Source organism: Urocitellus parryii, chromosome X, assembly GCF_045843805.1.
Source record: "Urocitellus parryii isolate mUroPar1 chromosome X, mUroPar1.hap1, whole genome shotgun sequence".
Lineage (NCBI taxonomy): Eukaryota > Metazoa > Chordata > Mammalia > Rodentia > Sciuridae > Urocitellus > Urocitellus parryii.
Genome location: NC_135547.1, coordinates 87,344,960 through 87,371,852, shown reverse-complemented (window position 1 = coordinate 87,371,852; position 26,893 = coordinate 87,344,960). Strand labels below are relative to the sequence as shown.

Genomic DNA, 26,893 nt, shown 5'->3' with positions numbered 1-26,893 from the left:
CCTGAGAGACAGCAGATTTTGGTATATGCAGGAGCTCCTGGAACTAATCCCCTCCTAGGTACTAAGGGAGGACTGTATATATTTGGAGGAGAATATGGGAGAATGGAGAAATAATCAAAAAGCAGTATGAAGTTATAACCTAAAAGAATAGTAAATACATTAACAAATTAACAAAATTCAATTATTTCTAATAGTTTAAAAGTAATCTGGAGCTTTTCTAATAAATTGGAACAAAGATCAATTTCTGCAAATTCCCTTGAATACTTCAATACGTGTACTACATTTTTCTTGATTCTTGAAAAGGTAGGGTGAAGGCAACATTACAAAATCTTTCAATCAATCCTAACAGGGGTGATAGCTATACCAATGAAACATCATACCATTCTCTCTCTCTTTTTTTTGGGGGGGGGGGCAGTGCTGGGGATTGAATCTAGGTAGTACACTACCATTGAATTACATCCTCAGCTCTTATCATTATCTTTAATAATGAAAAAAACCCAGAGCTCCATAATTAAAAGGAGCATCAGGGAAAAATAGCAATTCCCATGGATATACACAATTCTAGTTAAGAACATATTACACAGACTTGAACCTTTCCTACCTCTATGGAACTGTACAGATGCCGGGAAAAGCTGTACTCAATAAGCAAGGCTGTGAAGTTCAACACAGCCAAGAGCAGCATTTTTAGCTGCTCTCTTTCTGGCCTATCACATACAAGCATCCATGACATATTTTCCACTGTTTGTCCAGCATCTGCAAGAATTCCATCAAAGCGGTCCAACAGGTCCACCCAGTGATATAACTCGCACTGTAGAGAGAGGAGAAAAGAGTATTTAAGAATAAGAGAAAAGCACTGCATGGCTGCTTTGTTACAAGAAACTGCTAAGCATGATGCCTCGACAAGTTCACTTCCCATCTATGAGAACACCATACTCCGAGAGAAAATGGCCCAAGTTCCTTGTTACACACCCATCAAAATAATATACTACCAGCAGTAAATACCACCAAATCCCTAAAGACAGATATTCAAAGGAAGAATCCTGACTATCTACATTCTGAACCCATTTTATCCAAAGTTCATTTTTGGAGTCGTCTAAAGAATATTCCTGGGGATGGGGTTGTGGCTCGGTGATAGAGCACTTGCCTAGCATGCATGAAGCACTGGGTTTGATTCTCGGTACCGCATATAAATAAATGAATAAAATAAAAGGTCCATCAACATATAAAAAATATTGAAAAAAGAATATTCCTTTAATCTTCAAGTAAAAATCAAAGGACTCTCAAAACTCTTTATATGATGTGCAAGCATTCCTCATTTTCTGCTACAGAATTTTCTTGGCAACAATTCAGGATAAAAGCCACTGGTCTAGAGCTATGCTTGCTAGACACTACTTATTAAGTGCTGAATATCGGACTATGCCATTGTCATTTCTCTTTACATAGTACACACAAAAATGATTTATCAGTACAGTGAGTCCTGTATTTTGGGAGCATAAATCACATACCTTTCCAATGTTCCATGTTTTGATTTGCTGTAGTTCCAAGAGAAGTTGCTCATCATTACAAACTTTGAGTTTGTCTATTAAGGCTCTGCAGTCTGCAGGCTGAGAAAAACAAGAAAGAATTCACAAAAGGTACTTTGGAATGAGGAAGACATAAGGGAAAAGTAACCCTTGAAGCCACACAGTTAACTTAGTGATCATCTGGAGATCTGCCAGATGATCACTTGGTTAAAATGGAAACCTTGTGAAGAAACACTACTTTCCTTTATAAAGAAATACTGTTTTCCCCAATAACCCAACTATCTATCACTTAAAAAAATGGATACACCTATAGATGTAGACAAACTAGCTTGAACGGTACAGACAACAGACAAAAGGAGAGAAGCTAAACATCTACAATAAACAAAATTAATGAATCTGGACCATGGTCTGAAACAGTGTGCCTGGTGAGATATGTTGAAACTGAAATAATGAAAAGCCTGAGTTAATGAAGAAGAATGTCATGAACTATATTTTTATGCAACATTAAAACCCCCAACAGTTGGAGAGCAGAGTTTAAGAATTTTGTAAAGGTAAAGGGCTTCAGAATTTTGTAAAAACTAAGACTCTATTCTTACTTGGGATTCCCATTTACATACATTCCTGTTCTCTTGTATTGATGAATGGGATTGCCAGGTTAAGAAGGAGGGGATTGAGAGTTTACAGTAAAGTTCCCAAAAATGGCAAGGAGAAATGAGATAGGGGCTGGCAGAGAGAAGCATTCCACTAACGAATGGCAGCTGAGAGAAGTGATTACATTTGTTCTTTTAACTCTTAAAGGCAATATGATGTCCTGGGAACATGCCCACATTTGAAACCAAACAAATCTGGGTTCAGTTTTTCATTATATGTTTACTGTGCTGTTTGTCCATGATCAAGTCCAACCTCTCAGCCAGTGTTCTTATCAGGAAAACAGATTTACTAGCTACCTTAGAGACAAAGTTCAAGTATCTGCCATATAAATAAAGTACTTATCTCATATAATAAAGAGCTTAAATGGTGAAAGGCAGCTTACTATTGCAAAAATAATGGGCTTTGGAATTAGGTAGTTGGTAAACTCCCTCTTTGAATCTCAGCATCCTTTTTTACGAAATGAAATAATACCACTTACACATGTAGCAATGTACTGGTGAAATTTAAACTAAAGTAAATGTAATTTTGGCATCTAAAACAGAATGTGGAATATAAAAGGGACTTTAAAATGATAGTTTTCTTTAAGACAAGCCCCCAACCTTTCCTCCCCCTAAAGTAAACATTAAGATTTATCTCAATTTTTTTGATGATTAAATGTATATAAAATGTATGACAAAATTCTTCCAAAAGCCAGGCCTGCACCTTTTCCTACAAGCTGGGGAAGAGGCAAAGAAGCAGAGACATATACCATGAGAAATGTGAACCATCTGCTCATGAGTTTCTTTGTGCCTTCTGGATTTACTTTGGCCCAGTATCAAATATACTGCTTCCTTTCTAATAGAATGCAGCTATGCAAATCCATTTTTGATTATGTAAGTTAGATTATACCTTTTTCATGATGCATTATTATTGGTGTGTCCCATAATCAAGCATTGTTTTTAATAAGGCCCTGTAATAAGCCAGAAACTGCTTTTAAGTATAAAACAGATATTGGCAGAAAATAGTATGGCCAAAACTTAAGGGGTCTTAGCTGTGATTCTGGCAATGAGCCTTGCCAAAGGCACTATACAGCATCTTTGGCTAACACTTAAGTCAGGCATATGGGTCTACTTGGCCTTAATATACAACTGGCAGGGTACCTTGCATCATAGCCTGGGCCTCTGGGCAGAAATTTTTTTTTAGTTCCAGATTTCAAGAACATTTCAGCATTGTCCACTAAATTATCAAGAAAGTAGACCAGAATAGCAGGCCCAAAATGTTGGCTCCAAATCCAAAGAGCCACCCCAAATGCTATTTCTTTCTTTGTGGTGTGTGCAGCAACTTGTCACTCATTTTTGAAGAGACATTGCAACATTCCCCATACCCCAAGAATCTTACAATGTGGCAGGCCCTCAAGTTTTCACAGGGTTCATCTCTGATTCTAGCACAGGTCTGAGCATCTAAAGTACCTGTTTTTTCTGCTCACAACATCCAGTTAGCACAACAGCATATTTACCATCTTATCCATGCTATACAAATGCAAACAAGCCGGGTAACATGGTGCATGCATGTAATCCCCATGGCTTGGGAGGCCGAGGCAGGAGGATTGTGAGTTCAAAGCCAGCCTCAGCAACTCAATGAGATCCTAAATCAACACAGTGAAACCATGTCTCTAAATAAAATATTTTTTAAAAGGGCTGGGGGTGTGGCTCACTGGACAAGCACCACTGGGTTCAATCCCTGGTACCACCTCCCCCAAATCAAAGGAAGTGTGATTTTCTTATTTATGGTAATGAGAATAACACTTGCTAGTTCAATAGCTGCATACCAGAGTTTATATTGACTTATGCCAATAAATATCAAACCTAGAGTAAAATTATCTTCATTGTTGCCAATATACAAAGTGATCAATTAAAAACTTTTCTAAAAAATAACACCAAGTATTGGCCACAGTAAGAGAAATTGGGCCTTCTTATATGCAACTTGAAAAAAAATGGGCAACTAAAGCCTTAAAAGTACAGTGACTTGAAAATTCTACTTTTACTGGCTTTGTTTTGTTGTTGTTATTTGAAATGTCTCTAGCCCATTTTGTTATTGGGATATTCGTTTCTCCTACTGACTCAGTTACTAAACATGGGGTTATAAGTATTTTCTCCAGCTTGTCATGTGCCCTCCTCCAGCCACATGAGCTCTACTGAGATATAAGTGGCATATAAAAGCAGCATATAATTAACATATACATTTGGTGAGTTTAGATGTATGTATCCACTCATGTCACCATGACAACAATCCAGGTAATAGCCAAGTTTCTCTGAGTGCGATAAGAACACTTACCTTCTAAGTACAAAATATCTTGCTGTTAATCATAGGCACTATATTCTGCAGCAAAGATCTGGAATTTACTCATCTTGCATAAGTGTAAATTTGAATCCACTGAACAACTCCTCCCTAATTCCCCACTTTCCCTGTTGCCTAAATCCATACTTCTTACTATTTGAGACTCTCTCTTTGTGATGGACTTATTTCACTTTTCATAATACCAGGGGTTAATTTAAAAAAATTCCCATACTCAATAACAACAACAACAACAAAAAAAAACCCTCAAATAACCCAATTTTTTAAATGGGAAAAGGCTGCCAGGAGCAGTGGTGCATGCCTATTCCAGAAACTTAGGGACTGAGGCAGGAGGATGAAAATTTCAAGGTCCTTAGCAACTAGCAAGAGCCTGGCTCAAAAGAAAAAAATGAAAAAAGGATTGGATTGTAGTTTAGTGGTTAAGAACCCCAGAGGGATCAATGCCCAGTACCAAAAAACAAACAAATATAAGAAGTCAAAGCAATAACTAAAAAAAAAAAGAAACCACAAAGGACTTGAATAGATACTTATCCAGGGAGGACATATAAATGTCCAACAGATATAAGATATTGCCTCGTACTTGTTACAATGGTTATGGGTCATTTGTCTTTTATCCAAAGATATGGTATTTTTCATTTCCATTATGTTTTTTTCCCATTTCCTTTAATTTTTGAAAAGGCAATCCCCACCCTAAGACCAGGTAAACATTCACCAATATTTTCTTTTTCTCCTTTAACTTTTTTCTTTAAAAAATATCTGACTTTTGATTTATGTAGAATTTACTGCGGTGCAATAGTCCCCATGATACACAGCCAAACAATGACTAATACCATCGCTCCCCATAATATATAACCCCTGTACTACCATATAAGTCTTCATACACACTAAGTCTCTTATTAGTGAATTCTAAAGCTGATGCCACTGTCTTTATTTTTTAATTTTCATTGCCTGAGAATTTTCTTCTTGCTCTTCAAGTTCCAAAGATATTTTAGTACACAGCTGTCAAAACTTCTAGATGCCAAAACACATGAAAACCCAATCAAAAGTTAATGAAAAATATCAGCAACAGATGTGAAAATGAATCCCCCTCCCCCCATATATATAAAGCATTGAGTAATAAGCACAGGTATTCTAATTTCAAATATGAAATGAAAGGAACAAGATGGTAAATTTAAAAATAGGTATTGAAGCAATCCAAGTTGGAAAAAAATTAAATCCTTTTTCCCCCACCTAGTAAATTTACAAAAATTTTAAAAGACAATTCATAATACTGTCAAGGATGAGAAGAGAGTATTTATCATCCTCCTTAACACAACTGCCAAGTGAAAAGGGCAGAATGACTGTGAGTGTAAAAGCAGATTTTTTTTAAGACTGTAAGAAATATAGCAAAATGTTTTCAGTGATACTTGACAGAGGTTAGACTTCTTAAAAAACACCCAAGTGGCCTGTATTTTAGAAAATGATCTCATTTATTGTATGCCAGATACTAGGCTAAGAAACTGTCTCAAATCAAAGAGGGAGGAATTACCAATCCTATTTTGTAGCTATGGATATGAGGCAACAGAAGCCTGGTAAGATTAAAACCCAGATCTGATTCCAAAGCTTGTGATAATTGTAATGGGAAATAGGGTCTATGTGAGAATTTTCAAAAACCCTTCTTTAACCTCACAATGTGGTTGTAGATAACTGATGGAACAGTGAACTAAAGCTGGAATTTCGACTCTTGACCTAGAATCAACTGACATGAATACCCAATACACAGGATGAACTGAATTGTATGATGAAGAATCAGTAATAAGCTGGGAATAGTGTAGCATGCCTGTAATCCCAGCACCAGGGAGGCAGAGGCATGAGGATTACACATTTAAAACAACTTAGGGAGGCCCTAGACAACTTCATGAGACCCTGTTTCAAAATAAAAAATAAGAAGATCTGGAGATGTGGCTCAGTGGTTATGCGCCACTGAGATCAATCCTTGGTACCAAAAACAAACAAACAAAAAGAATCAGTAATAATACAGGTGAAGTGGCACACACCTGTAATTCCAGGAACTTGGGAGGCTGAGACAGGAGAAGCCCACAGCACAAGGTCAATCTCAGCAACTTAGTGAGATCCTAAGCAATCTGGCAAAACCATGTGTCAAAATAAAAAGCAAAAAGGGCTGGGGCATTAGCTCAGTGGTAAAGCATCCCTGGGTTCAATCACCAGTCACACCCCTCAAAAACAAATCAATATTGGGGCTGGGGTTGTGGCTCAGTGGCAGAGTACTTGCCTAGCATGTGAGGCACTGGGTTCAATTCTCAATACCACGTATAAATAAATGAATACAATAAAGGTCCTTCAACAACTACAAAATAAAATAAAGGACCATTGACAACTAAAAAGGTATTTTTTTAAAAAATCAGTAATAAAAAGAAAGTGAAAACAAACGATGGCCTCGGGCTGGGGTCATGGCTCAGTGGTAGAATGCTTGTCTACTATGTGTGAGGCACTGGGCTCAATTCTCAGCACCACATATAAATGAATAAATGTCCATGAACAACTAGAAAAATATTTTTAAAATAAAAATAAAACACTGGCCTCAAGTCCTAATTAGAATAAGATATATTCCTTGCTTGTATAATTTTATCAAAATGGATTCTACAATCATGTATAACTAAGAACAACCAATAAAACATGGGAAAAATACAACTGACCTCAGAAGAAAATTAGCATGTATTGTCACTATCATTTTGTAAAAAACAAAACCAAGAATGGTCCAACAGCTATAGTCAGAAATTGAATCTATATCTGTTTTTTCCATTGTACTACACTGCCTTTCAGTGCATAGTAATAACAGCTTGAAAACCTATGTAAGATACACACAGTTACAAAGTACTATGCCACTGGTCACATTCCATGGTCACTTGGCCATTTTTTTTTAAACCAACAAAAGTTCCAAATGAAATCTGTTTCAAAAACAAATTACTGGGTTTTTTTCTTTTTCTTTATTGTTGTTGTGATGGGACTCAAACCCAGGGTGTGATATATGCTAGGAAACTGCTCTACAATGGGCTCTTTATTCCCCCCAGCACCCAAAAGTTGCTATTTTATTATAGTTTGTATGAGCAAAGACATTTTTAGAAGATCAACATGGGTGAACTGATCACAAAGTTTTTTTTTTTTTCTAAAATGAAGAAAACTGGCAAAGTAAACATCTGGATACTTACAGCCTCAGTAGGTGTCTTTTTCAGTTTAGTCCTGTCTACTTTCATGTTTTCGATTTTCTGCTTTATGACCTGAAAAAAACAATTCCAAAAGAATTTAGAATTTAAAAGTTGCAGTCTTGAGCTCTACAGGCTTACCCATATACAATATAGAATGAAGGGCATATGAAATGCTTAAAAGTAAAAACACTAGAGTTACAATGCTATGCCAACTCATATAGACACAGATATGAATATGAGAAGAGTAAAGAATTTCCTCAGATGAAACTAACCCATATCCCTGCTACATAAGCCTGAAGCCAAATTAGGCCAAAACAAAATTGTCTTTCTTTTACAAGGCTCTCAAACCATTAGTTGAAAAATAAAGTGTACAATGTTTACAACAACTCAGGATGGAAGAATTCACAACAGTCCTGCAATTCACTGTAAAACTTCGCAATTCTTCCTCTATAAATTTATTCAAAGAAAGTAGTAAGGATGCACACAAATATTTAACCATAAGAATCCATATTGTATGATCATATATAATAGTAGAATATTGTAAAGGACAAAATATCCAAAAGAGAAATGGTTAAAAATGGAATTGTTATATAACTGTTAATACATAAATAAAATTCAAACAGATCCTTGCTACAAAATAAAAAGGTAGAATGTACAATATAAATATAGAATGCATAATATAAACTTCATCTGAAGAAAACAATTTAGAAAGGATATGCATCAAAATGTTAATTCACTGCAAAACAAGGATTGTGTATGTATATTTTAGCAATGCTTTATTTTATTTATATGCAGTGCTGAGAATCGAACCCAGTGTCCCTCACACGTGCTAGGCAAGCTTTCTACCACTGAACTACAACCCCAGCCCTTGCCATATGCTTCTTTTGTTGTTTTTACAAAGGCAATATGATTATTTTTTAAATTAGTAAATGAGGTTAAGACTCCTACCAGAAATGTCCTGAGCACAGAAAACAATCACTTTAGTAAAAAAGCAGAGAAATAGCCTGATGGGACCCACAGTATAATCTCTTCTGAGTGATTTCTGATGGTAGAGAAGTTTTCTACCATTAGAAAGTAGGACAAATGCACAGAGGTAGAGAAAGAATGCAGATTCTTTATTTTTTAAAAAAATCTGCAAGTAACAATGTACTCACTATAGCAATCACCAAAGGTCAATGTCCTACAAAGAAGGTTGCCATAATATAAAGGTGACAGTTTAAGTACAAATTTCTGCCAGCCTTTGGTCTAAATTTAGTCCAATACATTCAGTACTGTGGAAATAGCTTGCATTTGCTCACATAACCTGTGTTCATTCAATCAACAGGCATTCAGGAAGAGTTCATGAAAAATCCAGAATATATTCTAATTCTAAAACATTTCAATTTTGTTTAATTCCATTTATCTATTTCAGTACTAGGGATTGAAGCTATGGGCACTCTTAACATCAAGCTGCATCCCCAGTGCTTTCTTTAACAAAATTTTGACACAGGGTCTTGCTAAATTGCTCAGTCTGGCCTCTAATTTGCGATCCTTCTGCCTCAACCTCAACCTCCAAAGTCATCAGAATTACAGATGTGCATCACAAGCCTAGCTAAAACATTTTGTTTTTAATTGATACAAGATAATTGTAGATATTTATGGAGTGCAGTGTGATATTTTGACACATGCACACAATGTGTAGTGATCAAATCAGTGTACTTAACATCCATTACTTCAAACATTTATCAATATAAAATGTTTCTATTGAGAAAAAAAAAAAGATGCTGTCCCTCTATAGTTGGTATTTAGGGTATGTAATTATACTGGGTGCAGTTGGACACACCTGTAATCCCAGCAACTCCATAAGCTATGGTAGGAGGATCCACAAGTTCAAAATCAGCCTCAGAAATTTAACAAGGCCCCAATCAATTTAGGCCCTAATCTGTCTCAAAATAAGGGCTGGGGATGTGGCTCATAGTTAAGCACCCCTGGGTTCAATCCCTGGTAAAAAAAAAAAAAAGCTTACCTCAGCATCTAATACAGAATGAACAAAATGCCTGCTTCTAACAAGCTTGCTTTTTTTTTTCTCCGTTGCTTAGAAAACTTCCTACACCCACTGTGGCTGTCACATTATTGGGGCTACTGTCATTTGCAGGGAGGCAATTAAACTGCCTCTGCTGCATGAAATAGCAATCAGCCTCAACCCTACACCATCCAAATAACTGATGCTTTCCCTTTGAGATCAGGAACATGGCAATGATATCTTTTCAAACCACCTCTATTCAACAGAGGTTTGAAGTTCTAGCCATTATAATACAGCATGAAAAGGAAATAACAGGCATGCAGACCAGAAAGAAACAAAAATCTGCTCCTATTTGGATTATTTACATAGAAAATCCCCCAAACATCTACAAAAACAACCTTCTCAGCTAAGAAATGATCTTAGTAGTCATAGGATACAAGATAAAATGTAGAAAAATGGATATGTGAGCTCCTAACTTAAAGATACACAATCACTCAAAAACTGTGAAACACCCAGATTTTGTAAATCTACAAAACATGCACAGGAAGAACGTGTGCACTGAAAACTACAAAGGCTAATTTAAAAAAAAAAATAAAGATGATCTCAATATATGAAGCTATCTAAGACAGAACATAGCAGAAATGTAATCTCCTAAAATTTATGTGTGTTTCTGTGGTTAAATATGTTTATCATACAAAACCCAGAAAATTTTTTGGTCAATAAACCTAGATTATACTACAGTGTATGTGGAATTACAAAGGAATAACAACAGCTGAATCAATTTTGTAAAAGAAAGAGTAATGAATCGATACACATTTGGGGGGCTTAAAAAGAGAAATTTATTATCTCACAATTACTTTTTAAATTGAAAAGCTGGCATAGTGATGCAGAACTATAATACCAGCAAAATCAGGTCACTGAGGCAGGAGGATCTCAAGTTTGAGGCCAGCAAGGGCAACTTAATGAGACCCTGTCTTGAAATTAAAAAAAAAAAATAAAAGAGCTATGGATGTAGCTCAGTGTTAACAAATAAAAATTATATGTATTTATATGATGTTTCGAAATAGGTAAATACTACAAATTGTCTAAATCAAGCTAATTAATGCCTGTATACTGCCTCACATAGATTTTGTTGTGGTGAGAACACTTAAAATCTACTCTTGGCAGTTTTCATATATATAATACAGGGATATTAACTATATAATTGCTATGTTGTCCAACATCTCTCTTGAATTCATACCTCCTGAAATGTATGCTTTGTATACTTTGACCAACATTTCTCTAACCCCAGCAAATACTATTCTATTCCACTGCTATGTCACTCTACTCTATTTATAATTATATACACATATGCATGCATTTGTATATGCATACATACACATACACACACATACATATATATACATAAAATTCAAGATTGTGTATTATTGGCTGAGGAATAGATAGCATAGATCAATATGGCAGAATAGAGAACTCTGAAAGAGACCCATACAAATATGCCCAACTGTTTTTTTCACTTAGGTGAAAAAGCCATTCAAAAAGAATATTTTATAAACAAAGGGTACCAAAACAAGAAATCATCCATGGGGTAAAAATATTAACTTTCACCTAAGTTTCATAGTTTACATACAAATTAACTCAAAATGGATCACAGAATTAAATGTAAAATGATAAAACTTACTGGAGGAAAAGATTTGGTGAGAAACTAGTTTTGCCCCCAAGATCAGGAACAAGGCAAGGGCAACCCACCTTATCACTGCTTTTGACACTATATTGCAAGTCCTACTTAATGCATTAAGATGACAGAAAAAAATAAAAGGTACCTAGACAGGGAAGGAAGACAGAAAACTGTGCTTTTTCACAGATGACATAATCATCTATGTCGAAAATCTAAAGATACAAAACAAAGAAAATAGCAATGCTCCTGGAACAAGTAATTGATTATAGCAAGGTTGTAGGATATAAAGCTAATATACAAAAGTCAACTGCTTTCTTATGTACTATACTAGCATCAAACAAGTGGAATTTGAAATAAAAAACAATATCATTTATATTCATGTCCAAAATACTTAGGCAAAAATATACCAAATTTCGCACAATATCACCATAAAACAGTAATGAAAGAAACCAAAAAATAACTAACTAAAGCAGATTCCATGTCCATGGATAAAACGACTCAATACTGACAAATTCTTCCCAACTTGATCTATACGTTCAATGAGACTCCGACTAAAAATCTCAAGAAGTTATTTTGTTAATATTGACAAACTGATTCTAAATTTATACAGAGAGGGGCTGGGGTTGTGGCTCAGTGGTAGAGTACTTGCCTAGCATGCATGAGGCACTGGGTTTGATCCTCAGCACTACATAAAAATAAAAAATGAAGGTGCTGTGTCCACCTACAACTAACTAACTAACTAAATATATATATATATATATATATATATATATATATATATAAATAAATAAAATAAAGCCACAGTAATCAAGAATGTGTGATATTAGTGAGAACAAACAGAAAAATGGAACATAAAGCTCAAAACTAGACACATAAATATAGTCAATTATTCTTTGACAAAGAAACAAAGGCAACATAATGATGAAAGATAAGTATTCCCAACAAATAGTGCTGGAACAAGTCCACATCCATGTGCAAAAATAAACCTAGACCTTTACACTCAAATTATTCACAAAGATTAACTCAAACTGCATCATGAATCTGAATGTAAATGTAAAATTAGATTTCTCCTAGATTACAAGGTTAACAAAGAAGAAAATCTAGATGACACAGGGTTTAGTGATAACTTTTTAGATATAACCGAAGCACTATCACCCATGAAAGCAAGAATTTTAAACACAAATTCATTAAAATTAATATCTTCTTTGCTGAAAAACACACTTTCCAGAGAATAAGATGACAAGCCCTGAGAGGAGAAAATGTTTTCAAAGACATAGGACGGTTATCCAAAATACACAAAGAACTCTGAAAACAATAAGATAATAAGCCAATGAAAAAGTGGGTCAAAGATCTCAACAAACATCTCAAAGACATACAGATGACAAATAAGCATATGAAATGATGTTCCACATCATAGTCATCAGGAGAATGAAAATTAAAACAACAATGAGAAATCACTATACACCTATTAGAATGGGCAAATCCAGAACAATGACACTAATAACATCAAATGCTGGCAAGGATGTGGAACAACAGCTCTCATTCATTGCTGGTTGGACAGCTATTTTGGAAGATAGTTTTTTTACAAAAGTAAACATAGTCTTACCATATGACTCAGTAATCACACTCCTTGGTATTTACCCAAACAAAATGAACTTGTGTCCACACAAACACCTGTGTGCAACTGTTTCTAGTAGCTTTATTTAATAATTGTCAAAACTTAGAAGCAACCAAGTTGTCTTTTGATAGATAAACAAACTGTGGTACAGCCAGACAATGTAATATTATTCTGCACTAAAAAGAAATGAGCTATCAAGTAAAAAACAGACATAAAGGAGATTTAAATTCATATTACTAAGTGAAATACATCAATCTGAAAAAACAAACTATACATACATACTATATGCTTCCAACTACATGACATTCTAGAAAAGAAGTTATGGAAACAGTTAAAACTTCAGGGGTTCCCAAGGGTTAGTAGAGAGAGAGGGGGGGGGGGGACAGACAGACACACGACTGAGGTGGAAAACTGAGGGTTTTTAGGGTAGTCCAATTATTATGTGTGATACCATAATAGTGGATACATGTTGTTATAAATGTATCCAAACCCAAAAAGTACAAGGGTGAACACTAATTTAAACTGTAGTCTTCACATGTCAATGTAGGTTCACCATTTATAACAAACACATCACCCCAGGGAAGAAATGCTGATATTGGAGGAGGTATCCAGATGTGGGGTCAGGAGGTATATGGTAAATTTCTGTACCTTCTGCTCAATTTTGCTAATACAAATTAAAGCCACATGGAGATTTTATCTGACCCCAGTTGGAATGGCAATCAACAAGTACAAATAACAAATGCTGGTGAGGTTGAGCAGAAAAGGAACACACATTGTTGGTGGGACTAAAAAATTGGTACAACCACTATAGAAAGTCCTCAAAAGACAAAGAATGGCCAGGTGAGGTGGCACATGCCTATAATCCCAGCCACTCCAGAGGCTGAGGCAGGAGGACCACAAGTTTGAAACCAGCTTCAACAAAAGCGAGGCACTAAGCAACTCAGTAAGACCCTGTCTGTCTCTAAATAAAATACAAAAAAAGGGCTGGGGATGTGGTTCAGTGGTTAAGTGCTTCTAGGTTCAATCCCAGGTACCCGCTCCCCCCCAAAAAAAGACAAAGAATGGAACCACCATGTGATCCTGGTCTCCCATTTCTAGCTATTTATCCAAAGGAATTAAAATCCGCACACTATAGCAATATATGCACACCAATGTTTACAGCAGCACAATTTGCAATAGCCAAGTTATGGAACCAGCCTGAGGGTCAGTCAACAGATGAATAGACAAAGAAAATGTGGTATATAAATGCAATAAAAGTTTTAGTCAGCCATAAAGAATAATGAAATTATGGCATTTGCTGGCAAATAGATGGAACTGGAGAATACCATGCTAAATGAAATAAGCCTGACTCAGAAAGTCAAGTGTCAAATATTTTCTCTCATGCAGAAGACCAAAAAAAGGAATAAAAAGGGATCTCACCAAATAGAAGAGAGACTAGTAGAATATAGGAAGGGGATCAGGGAGAGGAAGAAAGTAGATGGGGAGGTACTTGGGAGTGAATTTTGTCAAATTTTGGGCAGGTATGAATGTCACAATGAATCCCACTGCTATATGTAATTATAATGCACCAAGTAAAAATTATAAAAGTAAAATCTATTAAAAAATTCAATTCTCAATTCAATTAATCAAACAAAAGCACTAAATAATATATGCACTGAGTTAAGAAAATCACAACCATTTTAATGGCTTCCAAAACACAGATAAGGTTACTGGTAAATCTTCACACAAATAAGCTTCTTGCTCTAGGTAGAGTTGTTTTGACTAAGAATAATGTACAAACAGCAAGACTGGCTAACTAAGGCAGAAAAGTAATTTACTAGGATATCTGATAGCTCAAAGAATTGAGGGGAGGCTAGAGATCCACATTAGAATATGGGGTGGATTATTTGTTTTCTTGTTTAATTTTTTGAGTTCTTTGTATACTCTGGATATTAGGGCTCTATCTGAAGTGTGAGGAGTAAAAATTTGTTCCCAGGATGTAGGCTCCCTATTTACCTCTCTTATTGTTTCTCTTGCTGAGAAAAAACTTTTTAGTTTGAGTGAGTCCAATTTGTTGATTCTTGTTTTTAACTCTTGTGCTATGGGTGTCCTATTAAGGAATTTGGAGCCCGACCCCACAGTATGTAGATCGGAGCCAACTTTTTCTTCTATCAGACGCAGAGTCTCGGTTTTGATATCAAGCTCCTTGATTCATTTTGAGTTAACTTTTGTGCATGGCGAGAGAAAGGGATTCAGATTCATTTTGTTGCATATGGATTTCCAGTTTTCCCAGCACTATTTGTTGAAGATGCTATCCTTCCTCCATTGCATGCATTTTAGCCCCTTTGTCAAAAACAAGATAGTTGTAATTTTGTGGATTGGTCTCTGTGTCCTCTATTCTGTACCATTGGTCCACCCGCCTGTTTTGGTACCAGTACCATGCTGTTTTTGTTACTATTGCTCCTGAACAGACACTTCTCAGAGGAGGACATACAAACAATCAACAAGTACATGAAAAAATGCTCACCATCTCTAGCAGTCAGAGAAATGCAAATCAAAACCACCCTAAGATACCATCTCACTCCAGTAAGATTGGCAGCCATTATGAAGTCAAACAACAACAAGTGCTGGCGAGGATGTGGGGAAAGGGGTACACTTGTACATTGCTGGTGGGACTGCAATTTGGTGCGGCCAATTTGGAAAGCAGTATGGAGATTCCTGGGAAAGCTGGGAATGGAACCACCACTTGACCCAGCTATTCCCCTTCTCGGAGTATTCCCTAAAGACCTATAGGAATACTGCTACATCGATGTTCATAGCAGCACAATTCACAATAGCTAGTCTGTGGAACCAACCTAGATGCCCTTCAATAGATGAATGGATAAAAAAAATGTGGCATTTATACACAATGGAGTATTACTCAGCACTAAAAAATGACAAAAAACATTTGCAGGGAAATGGATGGCACTAGAGCAGATTATGCTAAGTGAAGCTAGCCAATCCCTAAAACACAAATGCCAAATGTCTTCTCTGATATAAGGAGAGCAACTAAGAACAGAGCAGGGAGGAAGAGCATGAGAAGATTAACATTAAACAGGGAGGGAAAGGGAGAGAGAAGGGAAATTGCATGGAAATGGAAGGAGACCCTCATCGTTATACAAAATTACATATAAGAGTAAGTGAAGGGAAAGGGAAAAAAACAAGGGAGAGAAATGAATTACAGTAGATGGGGTAGAGAGAGAAGATGGGAGGGGAGGGGAGGGGAGGGGGGATAGTAGAGGATAGGAAAGGCAGAAGAATATGACAGACACTAGTATGGAAGTATGTAAAAACGTGGATGTGTAACCGATGTGATTCTGCAATCTGTATACGGGAGAAAAAAATGGGAGTTTGTAACCCACTTGAATCAAATGTATGAAATATGATATGTCAAGAGCTATGTAATGTTTTGAACAACTAATAATAATAATAAAAAGAATATGGGGTGGAACCAAGGAAGTTAGGCAGTCAGGAACTACAGCCAAGCATTTCTCACAAAGCAGCTTAGTTGGTGTTTCTGCTGCCAACACCAGACTATGGATGCCTACAAACTGCTGTTGGTTGCATAAGATTTGTAAATTGTCTCGGGTTATCTACATCAGTGGCTCTATACTCTAAGTACCAAGTGTGAGCATCTGATACACCCAATTAAAAAAAATCAAGCCAAAACAAATGAATGAGCAAACACAAATGTCTCCCTAACAAGTACAAAGCTAAACTGGTTTCTATAATTCTATTGTAAGAAATACTTAGTTTAAATTTCTATGCTGGTTTCACAGTGGGAGAGGAGAATATTTTTGAATGCCCACTATAATCCAGACAATACTGAGTTAGTTTTTTTAAAGTGTGTTAGAGCATCTTGCTCTATAATTTGGGAAATGTTATGAACAGAATTTCCTTTCCTGTAGGACAGTCACATGGCTGACTGACATTATTAATAGTTCCAAGAAATCTTACGTAAAGAAAGCTTATTAGAAGATAGAACATACTTTCAAGTCTACCAATTCAAGTATTCCAAAGAATACACTGACTTGTTGCCCAGCAGGTGCATATGATATTCTATCATGCAGTCCTCAACCCTCAAGCCAAGTTTTGTCCCAATTTACAGAGAGCAAATTGAGGCTAAGAGAAAAGTACCTTGCCTGGTTAATAAATTCTGGCACAAAGTAAATATTTTCAGATGAAATATAAATTTGTGACAGATCCTTATACACTGTTAGATCCTATTGTGCAAAAAATTATTTCAAGAGGGAAGAGACTGGGGTACAAAGTGAAAAGCTAAGTTATCAATCTCAATGAGGAAGGGGACTAATAGGAGAATGAGTTCTACCTTCTGGAAGTTAAACAGGTGAAAACTCCATTACATAAAAATCCTCTATCAAAAAAATAGTTTGAAACAAATCCCCAAGAATGGACTGCTGCCTTTTTTGGGGTCAGAATCAGAACTCTAAGCACTTAGCATCTGTATGGGTAATAAATACTTCTTCCTAAATTTAGGTTAGAAAGAAACTTAATGGGGCTGGTGCTGTAGCTCAGTAGTAGATAGAGCCCTTGCCTCACACCTGTGAGGCACTGGGTTTGATCCTCAGCACCACATAAAAATAAAGGTCCATCTACAACTAAAAAAAAAAAATATTTAAAAAAGAAAATTAACCAGCTTTAAGAAAATGAACTATGACTCACCATCCATAACTATTACCATTACTTAAATACTTCTATTTAATTGAGCATTTACTTCTTAAATTCCTCATTCCTCAACTTTCCCTTACCTTTAAGGTCTGAATTTTATTTTGCCATTTACATCAGGAACAAATGTGTACAACTAAAATATACCAAGGGAAGTCACTCTTTTAAAGGGTGACCTTATTCTGTAGTTATCACCTCTGATAAAATCTAGTACTAAACCAGCTTAAGGGCAGAGGATACCCATAGTTCTGAAATCTGAGTCAGTAGCACATGAGTGTAATGGCAGACTAGCTTTACTCCTCAAAAGTGTGGCCCAACGTCGGTAGCCCTATTTATCATCAAGACCCACTCACACCTGAGGATTCAGAATCTGCACTTTAACAAATCCTTAGATGATTCACATATTAAAGTCTGAAAAGCATCAGATCAGGATCCAGGCTCAGAATCAGTACACCTGGGTAAGAATCCCTGCCATATCACTTACTCACTACATGACCATGGTCAAATTCACCTGTGTGCTTATTTTCTCAACTGAAACAGGAATAACTAATCTCACCAATTCCATTCTCAATCCATTCTCCAGACAGCAGCAAAAGTAATCTACTTAAAACATAAATCAGATCTTGTTACTTCCATGATTAAAATCTTTCAATGGTTTCCCCAATTGTATACAAATTCTAACCATGACCCATGGGGGTCTGAGTATGATTTGGCTCCTGGAACTCTCTCCAATCCCTTCTCTCTGTACAACCACATTAGTCTATTTAATTTGCTTTGCAGAATGTTCTAAGTCCTTTCTGGCCCATACTCCACTACAAGTACTGTTTCCATTGGAATATTTTTTCCTCCCTCCCAACTAGTTCGATTTAAGGAGCTTACATTAAAACTAACACTCAGGCTTCTCAAGGCAATCCACCTAATGCTGGTCCCATTGTTATTTTTTTCTTTTACAACACCCCACAATCTAACTGTGATTATTGGTTTGATTTCTTAGATTAACTTCTCAGCACTTAACACCTTATTTTCCACATGATAGGTATGCAAATGTTTGCAGAATGGAGTTCAGGAAAAAAGTATGCACTGAAAATGAAGCCTGTGACTCTCAGCATACAGGACAGTACTTGAAGCCATGGGTGTAGAAATGACTGCTCACAGAGAAGAAAGGTAGAAAGCCCACAAGTGAATTATTTGTTTTAACACTTAATGGGCAAGGCAAAGGAAGGAGAACCAGCAATAGAGAAGTTGGCAAAGAGCAAGACTAGTTAATCATGGTATCCTGAAAGACAATAGATGGTAAAAGTGATTAACTGCATTAAATGTTGAAATGAGATAAATTCGCAGAGAAATGTGCACTAGAATTGGACATAACCTGAAAAGTGATAGAGGGATATGGTAGAAAGAGAAGCTGGAGTCAGGTGAAGAAGTATAGACAGCATGTGTATAAAAGGTTTTTTTTTAAAAGGATGGCTATAAACAGAAGCAGAATACTATGAACTCATTGAAAGAAAGGAATTGGGGGGGGACACTAGTACATCTTTTTAAATAGACCCAAAATATATTGTAGGGGAGATAATTGAAAAGAATCCCTAAGAAACTTATAGAAAGAGAAGCATTTAGCCTTTCATTATTTCTCCTTAAAACAGGTTTTGAATAACCCAAACACTATCCAGAATTAGCACAATCTCTCCCTAATCTCTTAAATCTTGACTGGGTAACACTTTGAATGCGTTTACACAGCACTCTGTACGTATCAGTTTCCAGATTATTAATGAGAAAATGTCTGCCAAAGGATATAGAAGGTGAAAAAACCTAAGGGCAGAAATATACATTATCAGTAGCTGCCTCTAGATGGCAGAACAAAACAGTTTTTATTTACACTTCATGCTTTCCAGATCCTTCCAAACTTTCTAAGTCACTTATAATCAGAATTCTTTCTTTTGTAAAATTTTTCTTAAGGAAGAGGATAGTGGCCCCTCAGCCTAAGGACATACACCAAATTGAAAACAGTATCATCTAAACAAAGGCTTGGATTAGCTGCCATCAGAGCTTGGTACACAAGAAGCAATCGATTTTTGAAGATGTGATAAATTATTGGTATTACACAGATGCATGGGAGTGAGGATAAATTAAAATCAGCCTCAAACTAGCACTGATATTATGGAAAAGCATTAGGAGACTTAAAAAAAAACACTTAGAGGACATTAAACTCCAATGTCCCAAATAGCAAAATACTTGATTATTATTATTTTTTTTTTTTTGTCTTGCAACGATTCCCTTTGCCTCTTGCAGTCTCCAAATGTAAACTCAGGTGGGAGCTGTCCTGACCATCCATTATATCAGAAAGAGACAAAAACATTCTAATCACCTACATTAATATCCTGTCAGCAAATATTTTAAGAACCATTTATGATCATAGCAACAGGTAACTTTATTCTATACCTACCATGCATTGTCTCTAATCATTTTAACGTGGAAATGAAGACTGTACGTAGTTCACTGAGGCCAAAAGTGGCCACAGAGCTAGTTAAATGGAAGAACTGTGTTTAAAAAACACAAATTTGTCCCACAACTCTACAGTGCACATAATATCTATTTACACAGCCAACCCTACACCCCCCCTCTCCTATAGACACCAGTCTCCCTATCCTCAGATACATAAAACATGACTCTCATTGGTTCCCTGAGGATTGCTGACCTAGTTTTTATTGTTTACTGACAGTAAGATGTAATGATAAAGCAACATTAGAGGGGCTGGGGATGTGGCTCAAGCGGTAGCGTGCTTGCCTGGCATGCGTGAGGCCTGGGTTCAATCCTCAGCACCACATACCAAAAAAAAAAGATGTTGTGTCCGCCAAGAACTAAAAATTCTCTCTCTCTCTTAAAAAAAAAAAAGCAACATTAGAATAACCTTGACTCACCCAAGACAAATCTGGAAATTACCTGCAGAAATACTATGACAGTCTCATTTAGAATCTGAACACCTCAGATTAAGTGTGCATGCTTGCTCAGGGTTCTTTGCACTGCAGTATTATCATGCAAAGAAAATATGGGAAGGGAAACAAAGTGGAATCAGAAATTTTCAACATTGACTTTGGAGGTGAGAATGTTAACTGAGAACACATCCTCTACTCTATAGTCTGAGAAACTGCTACAAATGCGGGAATTATCCTTCTGGCCATTTACTCCCAATTACTTTAAAGAAACTGGTATCAAAACAACTAGGCAACAGAATAGGGCTCACCAACGTTGTAGATTATCAGTTTGTCAGAAGAGAGGAAATGAGCATGCCAAGAAGTCCTTCTTCGCATTCTCAACAAAAAATAAAAACAGCAATGCCCAAGTTTTAAATTATGTGTATGATGGAGGAAAGGAAAAATTCCTGTTTACAAAACTTTAAATTGATGTTCCAAAACAGTCCCTTTAAGAATCTGTTTCCAATACTCTTCGTTATTTGTGGCCAGACTTGGTGTAAAAGAGCAATTATAACAACGACTGGTATTTTTTATCTAATCACATCTGTTTCAAAGATACAAATGCTTTCTCCGCCTTTCCCATTTCTAACAGAAAATTAAGAAATCAGCTTTAAACCAATACTCTACTCAAATGTCAAAATCCCACAGAAAAGCTAGCCCCATTCTAACAAGTGAATTGGACCCAAAAGGCCATAGTCAGCATTCAGTGACTTCAGGAAAACATCTTCATCTGTCAGCAGTCAATTTACTTAAAAAAGATCACTTCACCTGAAACTTATTTTGAAAAATAAAAATGCCTGGTGAAACAAATATCTAACTCAGATCTGAGGTAGGGATTTTTTTTTCAAGCTGTACAGTTTATTTGTCTACACAGGCCAGCCTTGAGAGTGAATGCATTAGGAATTTGTTTCAAAATAATTGTTTCCAAATGACTGTTGAACTCAGGTGACAGCTACATGGGAATTCATTATACTGTTTTCTATTCTGGGATATGTTGGGCAATCTTTCGTATGAAAGAAATTTTAAATTAACTTTATCCTGTCAGATCTTTCCATTCCCATCCTCCACACTGCTGCTAGAGCAATCCTTCTAAAACTCAAAATTTACCTAAACCAAACACTTTACCTAAACCAGCATTTGAGACTTATGGGACTTAGTTCCCTGCCTATTTTCTATCAGCAACATATTACATTATATTCCAGTAGGACTCCCTGCATGCTTTAGCCATGTCAAGCCTTTTAGTTTTCCAAACACAAGAGTTGATACCTTGACTCACTGCTGTCTGCTAAAATGGCTGCTCCCTGGATATCCCTTAAGTTCAACTTAAGACACCTCTCTTCTCTGGGGCCTTTTGAGATTTTTCTCTCCCCCAGAGTATAACTGACCCCCTTGATAGTGCATCCATGGTATCCTGCAAATACAACCTCAATCAACACAACTTTTTACCTGACAGTCTCCCCACTAGTCTGAATTTTACTCAAGGGGAACTCATGTCATATCTGCCTTTATATTTCCTGTCACCAGCAGAGGTACTGTCAATTAAAAAAATGAATAGCTAGTAAATGTAAAACAAAGCTAAAAAAAATCCAAGTCATATTAAACTCTCTTGGTGAAATCTTCAACTGAAGAAATTAACTTAACAAGATTTATTTAATCCTCATTTTCCACTCAATAGTTATGAAAATATTACATGCAGGACATTGAGATAGGTACTATGAGATAACCAGGTATATAGAAATGTAGAAAATAAGGGGAAATGGTTGGCTAAAGACAACAGTACTACAAAGGAACAAAATTAGTATACAAAACAAAGAAATTGCATCTTTCTTCTAGTGGCCAAAGCTGAAAACACAAATCATAAGACTGATACAGTAATAAGATAAACCCTATCCCAACACAAACCATGATCATCTTGCCTTTTAATATTTTGGGGTGCTGCAATTTACAATAGCCAAACTATGGAACCAACCTAGGTGTCCATAAATGGATTTTAAAAACGTGGTATTTAAAGTAAATAAAATTAAGGTACTAGGGCTAGGGTTGTGGCTAAGAGGTAGAGTGCTCACCTAGCATGCATAAGGCTCTGGGTTTGATCCTCAACACTGCATAAAAATAAAGATATTGTGTCCACCTATAACTAAAATTTAAAAAGAAAATGTGGTATACATACACAATGGATATTTTTCAGCCACAAAGGAAAATGAAATTATGGCATTTGCAGAAAAATTGATGGAAATAAAGACCATTAAGTTAGGCAAAATAAGTCAAACTCAGAAGGTCAATGGAAGGATGTTTTTGTGCATATGCAGAAACTATAGAGGAAAATAAAGGTGGGTGTAGATCTCAGGGAAATTAGTAGAAAAAGGGCTAGGAGGTGGGAAGAAAGGGGAAGTGCTGGGGAGTAATAATGGCCAAATTATATTGCCTATTGTGTGCATGTACTAATATGTAACAACAAATCCCATCATTATGTACAACTCTAATCCACCAATTAAAAAGCTGGGGAAATGTTTGGGGTGTTGGGAGTGTAGCTCAGTGGGAGAGCACTTGCCTAGCACGCATGAGACCCAGGATTCCAACTCAGGCACTAAAGACTGAATTTTTATAGATTATATTTACATAAAGCAGAGCATACCTTTAGCAAAACAATAAGCCCAGCTTTCACCTTGGGCCAAAGTATAGAAAAATATCTACTAGGAAATATAAGAACACACAACAAATCAATCTGGACATACTTAATGACACAGAAAAAAAAATAAGTGTAGGGAAATCTTTAGAATTCATCATCCTTTATTGTAGGACTGCTACCAAAACCCTGAAATTATATGGAAAATTTTGCATGTATATTTTCCCGTGAAGATGGTCAATAGTTTCATTGACTAAGCATCCATGACTTGAAACACCTGAAAGACAGCTACAACACTGTATGTATGCTTAGCTATTACAATGTTTTTACTTGTTATATCCCTTTGATTTGTGAAGAACAGGTATAAGGTATGTTCCTAAAAGCTACACGATAAGCTATTATTAAATACAATAAAGAAAATACCGGGTACCAAAGAAACAGAATTCTAAACCTTTTGCAATATTTAGCTCCAATTCTCTTATGTTCTTAAGTTTACAGAGAAACAAGTAGCATCTCTAAAGATCAAGCGTCCTATATATAATGGGAGAATCTGTATGCCTAGATTAAGTCCTCTAGTCCTGTATTGAAAAAAGGTGGATAAGAAGCACAGCTCTTATATAACAACAAACAACAGCTGGATGAAATTAGATTTCTAAATCTAGACTTTACATGCCTTAATGGATTCTAACAAAAGTTTTATCTATATGGAAGGAGAACTTTCAATGATTATTTTTCTCAGTAATTTCAGTGATTTGCTTCCATCCACATGGATTTTTTTTTTAATAAATTAAAGGCAGAAGTGAGGAACACTACTAGAAAAAAAAAATGAAGCAGAGGACAACAGCATGATGGAAATGCCTGGAAAACAAACAGACCTGGGCTTAAATTCCATGTTCTAGCTGTATATTCTCAGACAAATTACTGTTCCTAACTCAGTCACTTCTGTAAAATAACAGAGTTTATGTCATAGAATTGTGCCTGGCAAAGCATAAGCCATATTGTTGCTTGTTCTGTTCCATTCAGCTCCACCTTAATCTAAAGGTAGCAACTTTGCTAGATATTCTTTATTATTTTTTAGGTGTAGTTGGACAAATACCTTTATTTTATTTATTTATTTTTATGTGGTGCTGAGGATCGAACCCAGGGCGTCACACATGCGAGGCAAGCGCTCCACCACTGAGCCACAACCCCAGCCCTCTTTGCCAGATATTCTATAGATATAAATACATACAGATCTAATCAAAAGCAAAAAAGAACTTTTTTTTTCAACCTTTCTACAAATTTACCACATATAAAGACATGGCATATGTGAATCTCCAGACTGTTAAGCGCTGATATTAACTAAAAAGTTCAACTGAAAACAATGAGATTGGGAGGCTGCAGTCTCATTCTCAAATTACATTTCTGCAAAGGTAAATATTGCCTACTAAATAATGTGTAGGCTTTGTACTCCCAATCAGTAGCACGTATACTAAACTTCGAACAACACAGAGATTAGCGTGGACCCTGAGCAAGGATGACATACAAATTCGTGAAGTGTTTCATATTTTTAAATAAAAAAATAATGTGTAGGCCATGTGACAATAAAAAATATGAATCAGATCAACTATTTTGGGCTGGTACAAATGAATATGGAAGGAAAAATTATTTTGCATCGTTTAAAAGAGCAAATTAGTTTTAGTAATTATTGAGGCAGCAAACTCTTCATTTTTATCAAAATAATTCCAACTTCACAGGATTGTTATGAGGATCAAATTAGTTCATTGATGAGAAAGTTGCAGAACAAAGACTTTAAAATTAAACACTGCCAGGCATTGTGGCATATGCCTATTCATCCCAGTAACAAGGGAGGCAGGGATGGGAGAATCATTAAAGCCAGCCTCAGCAACTTAGCAAGACCCTGTCTCAAAATTATTAAAAAAACAAACAAACAAAAAACAATAAAGGACTGGGGATATAGCTCAGGGGTGAAGTGTCTATGAGTTCAATTCCCAGTACCAAAAATAAATAAATAAGTATACACCCCAATATACAGTATAGACAGAACGGTTTTGTGTTACTAATTGAAGAGCACCATGCATAGCCTAGCACCTAGGTATTTCACATTTTTTAAAATATTCTTTTTTTAGTTGTAGGTGTGCACAATACCTTTATTTATTATCTTTATGTGTTGCTTAGGATCAAACCCAGGGCCTTACACATGCTAGGTGAGCACTGTACCACTGAGCCACAACCCCAGCCCATGTTTCACATCTTTTAAATAAACTATGCAATGTGACCAATCTGTCACTTTAAAATATTTATATTACATAAAAGGAGCTTGCAGTATGCAAAGATACTATAATTCTCAGCAACAATCAAGTAGAAACAGTAATTAAGATCCCTTAAAATGGTATCTATATAATCTTAGCTTTCAATACAAACAAATGTTGAGTATTAAACAAACAATCTGACTTATTCTCAAAAACTAAGGAGCTAAAAAATAAGCAAGTTTTCTACCTAGCACAAATTCCAAATCTTAAAAAAATTACACTTTTCCATAATTCATTTTTAAGTGTAGTATATTTGACCAGTCCTTCCCAGAATAAAAAATAGGAGTTTGGGGCTGGGGATGTGGCTCAAGCGGCAGCATGCTCGCCTGGCATGCTTGCGGCCCGGGTTCAATCCTCAGCACCACATACAAAGATGCTGTGTCCGCCGAAAACTAAAAAAAGAAATAAATATTAAAAATTCTCTCTCTCAAAAAAAAATAGGAGTTAATAGGTGACCATTTGGACCAAAATAACAGTACATAACTAGTTTTCAACAGTACTTAAACAGAGAAATTCAAATTTGAAAAGTATTAGAAGACAATACAGGAAAATATTCTTATAATCTTGGCAGGGAAAGAACCTTCCAAGAAAAGCCATGCAATAGAGAAATCATTAAAAAATAAGATCTGATTACACAAAAATTTCAAATCATAAACACAAAAAATATTTGCAAAAGGATAAAGAAAGGTTGTTTCTAATACAAATGATTCCCCAAACCCAGACAAATAATCCAACTGAAAACCAAGTGAAGGGGCATGAATTTGCAAACTGCAGGTATAAACATTTGCTCACCCTCACTAGAAGTTAAAAAAAATATGCTAATGAAAGCAAGGCAAGGAGGTGCTATTTCCCACTTACTAGACTGGATAAAATTAAAAAGATAAAAAAAAAATATCCTGCTTTGGCAGGTAAAGGTGGAGAATAGGGCACTCAGAGACATTGTCAGTGGGAATGTCAATTCAATACAATTCTTTTTAAGGGTCATTTTGCAAGTACCTGTAAAAATTTAAATTGATGTCACACTCTGATCTATGAACAACTCTATCATTGTATGACTCAACAAAAGGGAATAATTAAATTACAGGGATTCATACTTTGGAGTGCAATGCATCCATTAAAGGAGGAGTCAAGCCATGTGTTCTAGCATATAAAAATGCATATAGTTCATACATGGATATGCACGGTATATAAATGCTGGCAGATATAAAATCATATATACAAATTGTTAACAGATACTTCTGAAGCTTGATATAAATAAAAGTGGACT

The 26,893-nt window shown here is 35.9% G+C and overlaps 1 protein-coding gene and 1 non-coding gene across 13 annotated transcripts in view; one reads left to right on the top strand and one right to left on the bottom strand.

Annotated features, from left to right (window-relative positions):
• Huwe1 (HECT, UBA and WWE domain containing E3 ubiquitin protein ligase 1) overlaps positions 1–26,893 on the bottom strand; it is a 141,837-nt gene that overhangs the window by 99,184 nt on the left and 15,760 nt on the right. For all 12 annotated transcript variants that reach the window (XM_077793592.1, XM_026407399.2, XM_026407403.2 and 9 more), the window contains 3 exons: positions 7,718–7,786; positions 1,506–1,604; positions 602–808 (listed from right to left, as the gene is read on the bottom strand). In XM_077793592.1, coding sequence (XP_077649718.1) covers positions 602–808; positions 1,506–1,604; positions 7,718–7,762 — 351 coding nt within the window. In that variant the 5' untranslated portion in view covers positions 7,763–7,786. The remainder of the gene's footprint in view (positions 1–601; positions 809–1,505; positions 1,605–7,717; positions 7,787–26,893) is intronic.
• Positions 24,761–24,865, top strand: LOC113195796 (U6 spliceosomal RNA). The gene has a single exon (XR_003302466.1). It is a non-coding gene; the product is annotated as a U6 spliceosomal RNA (small nuclear RNA).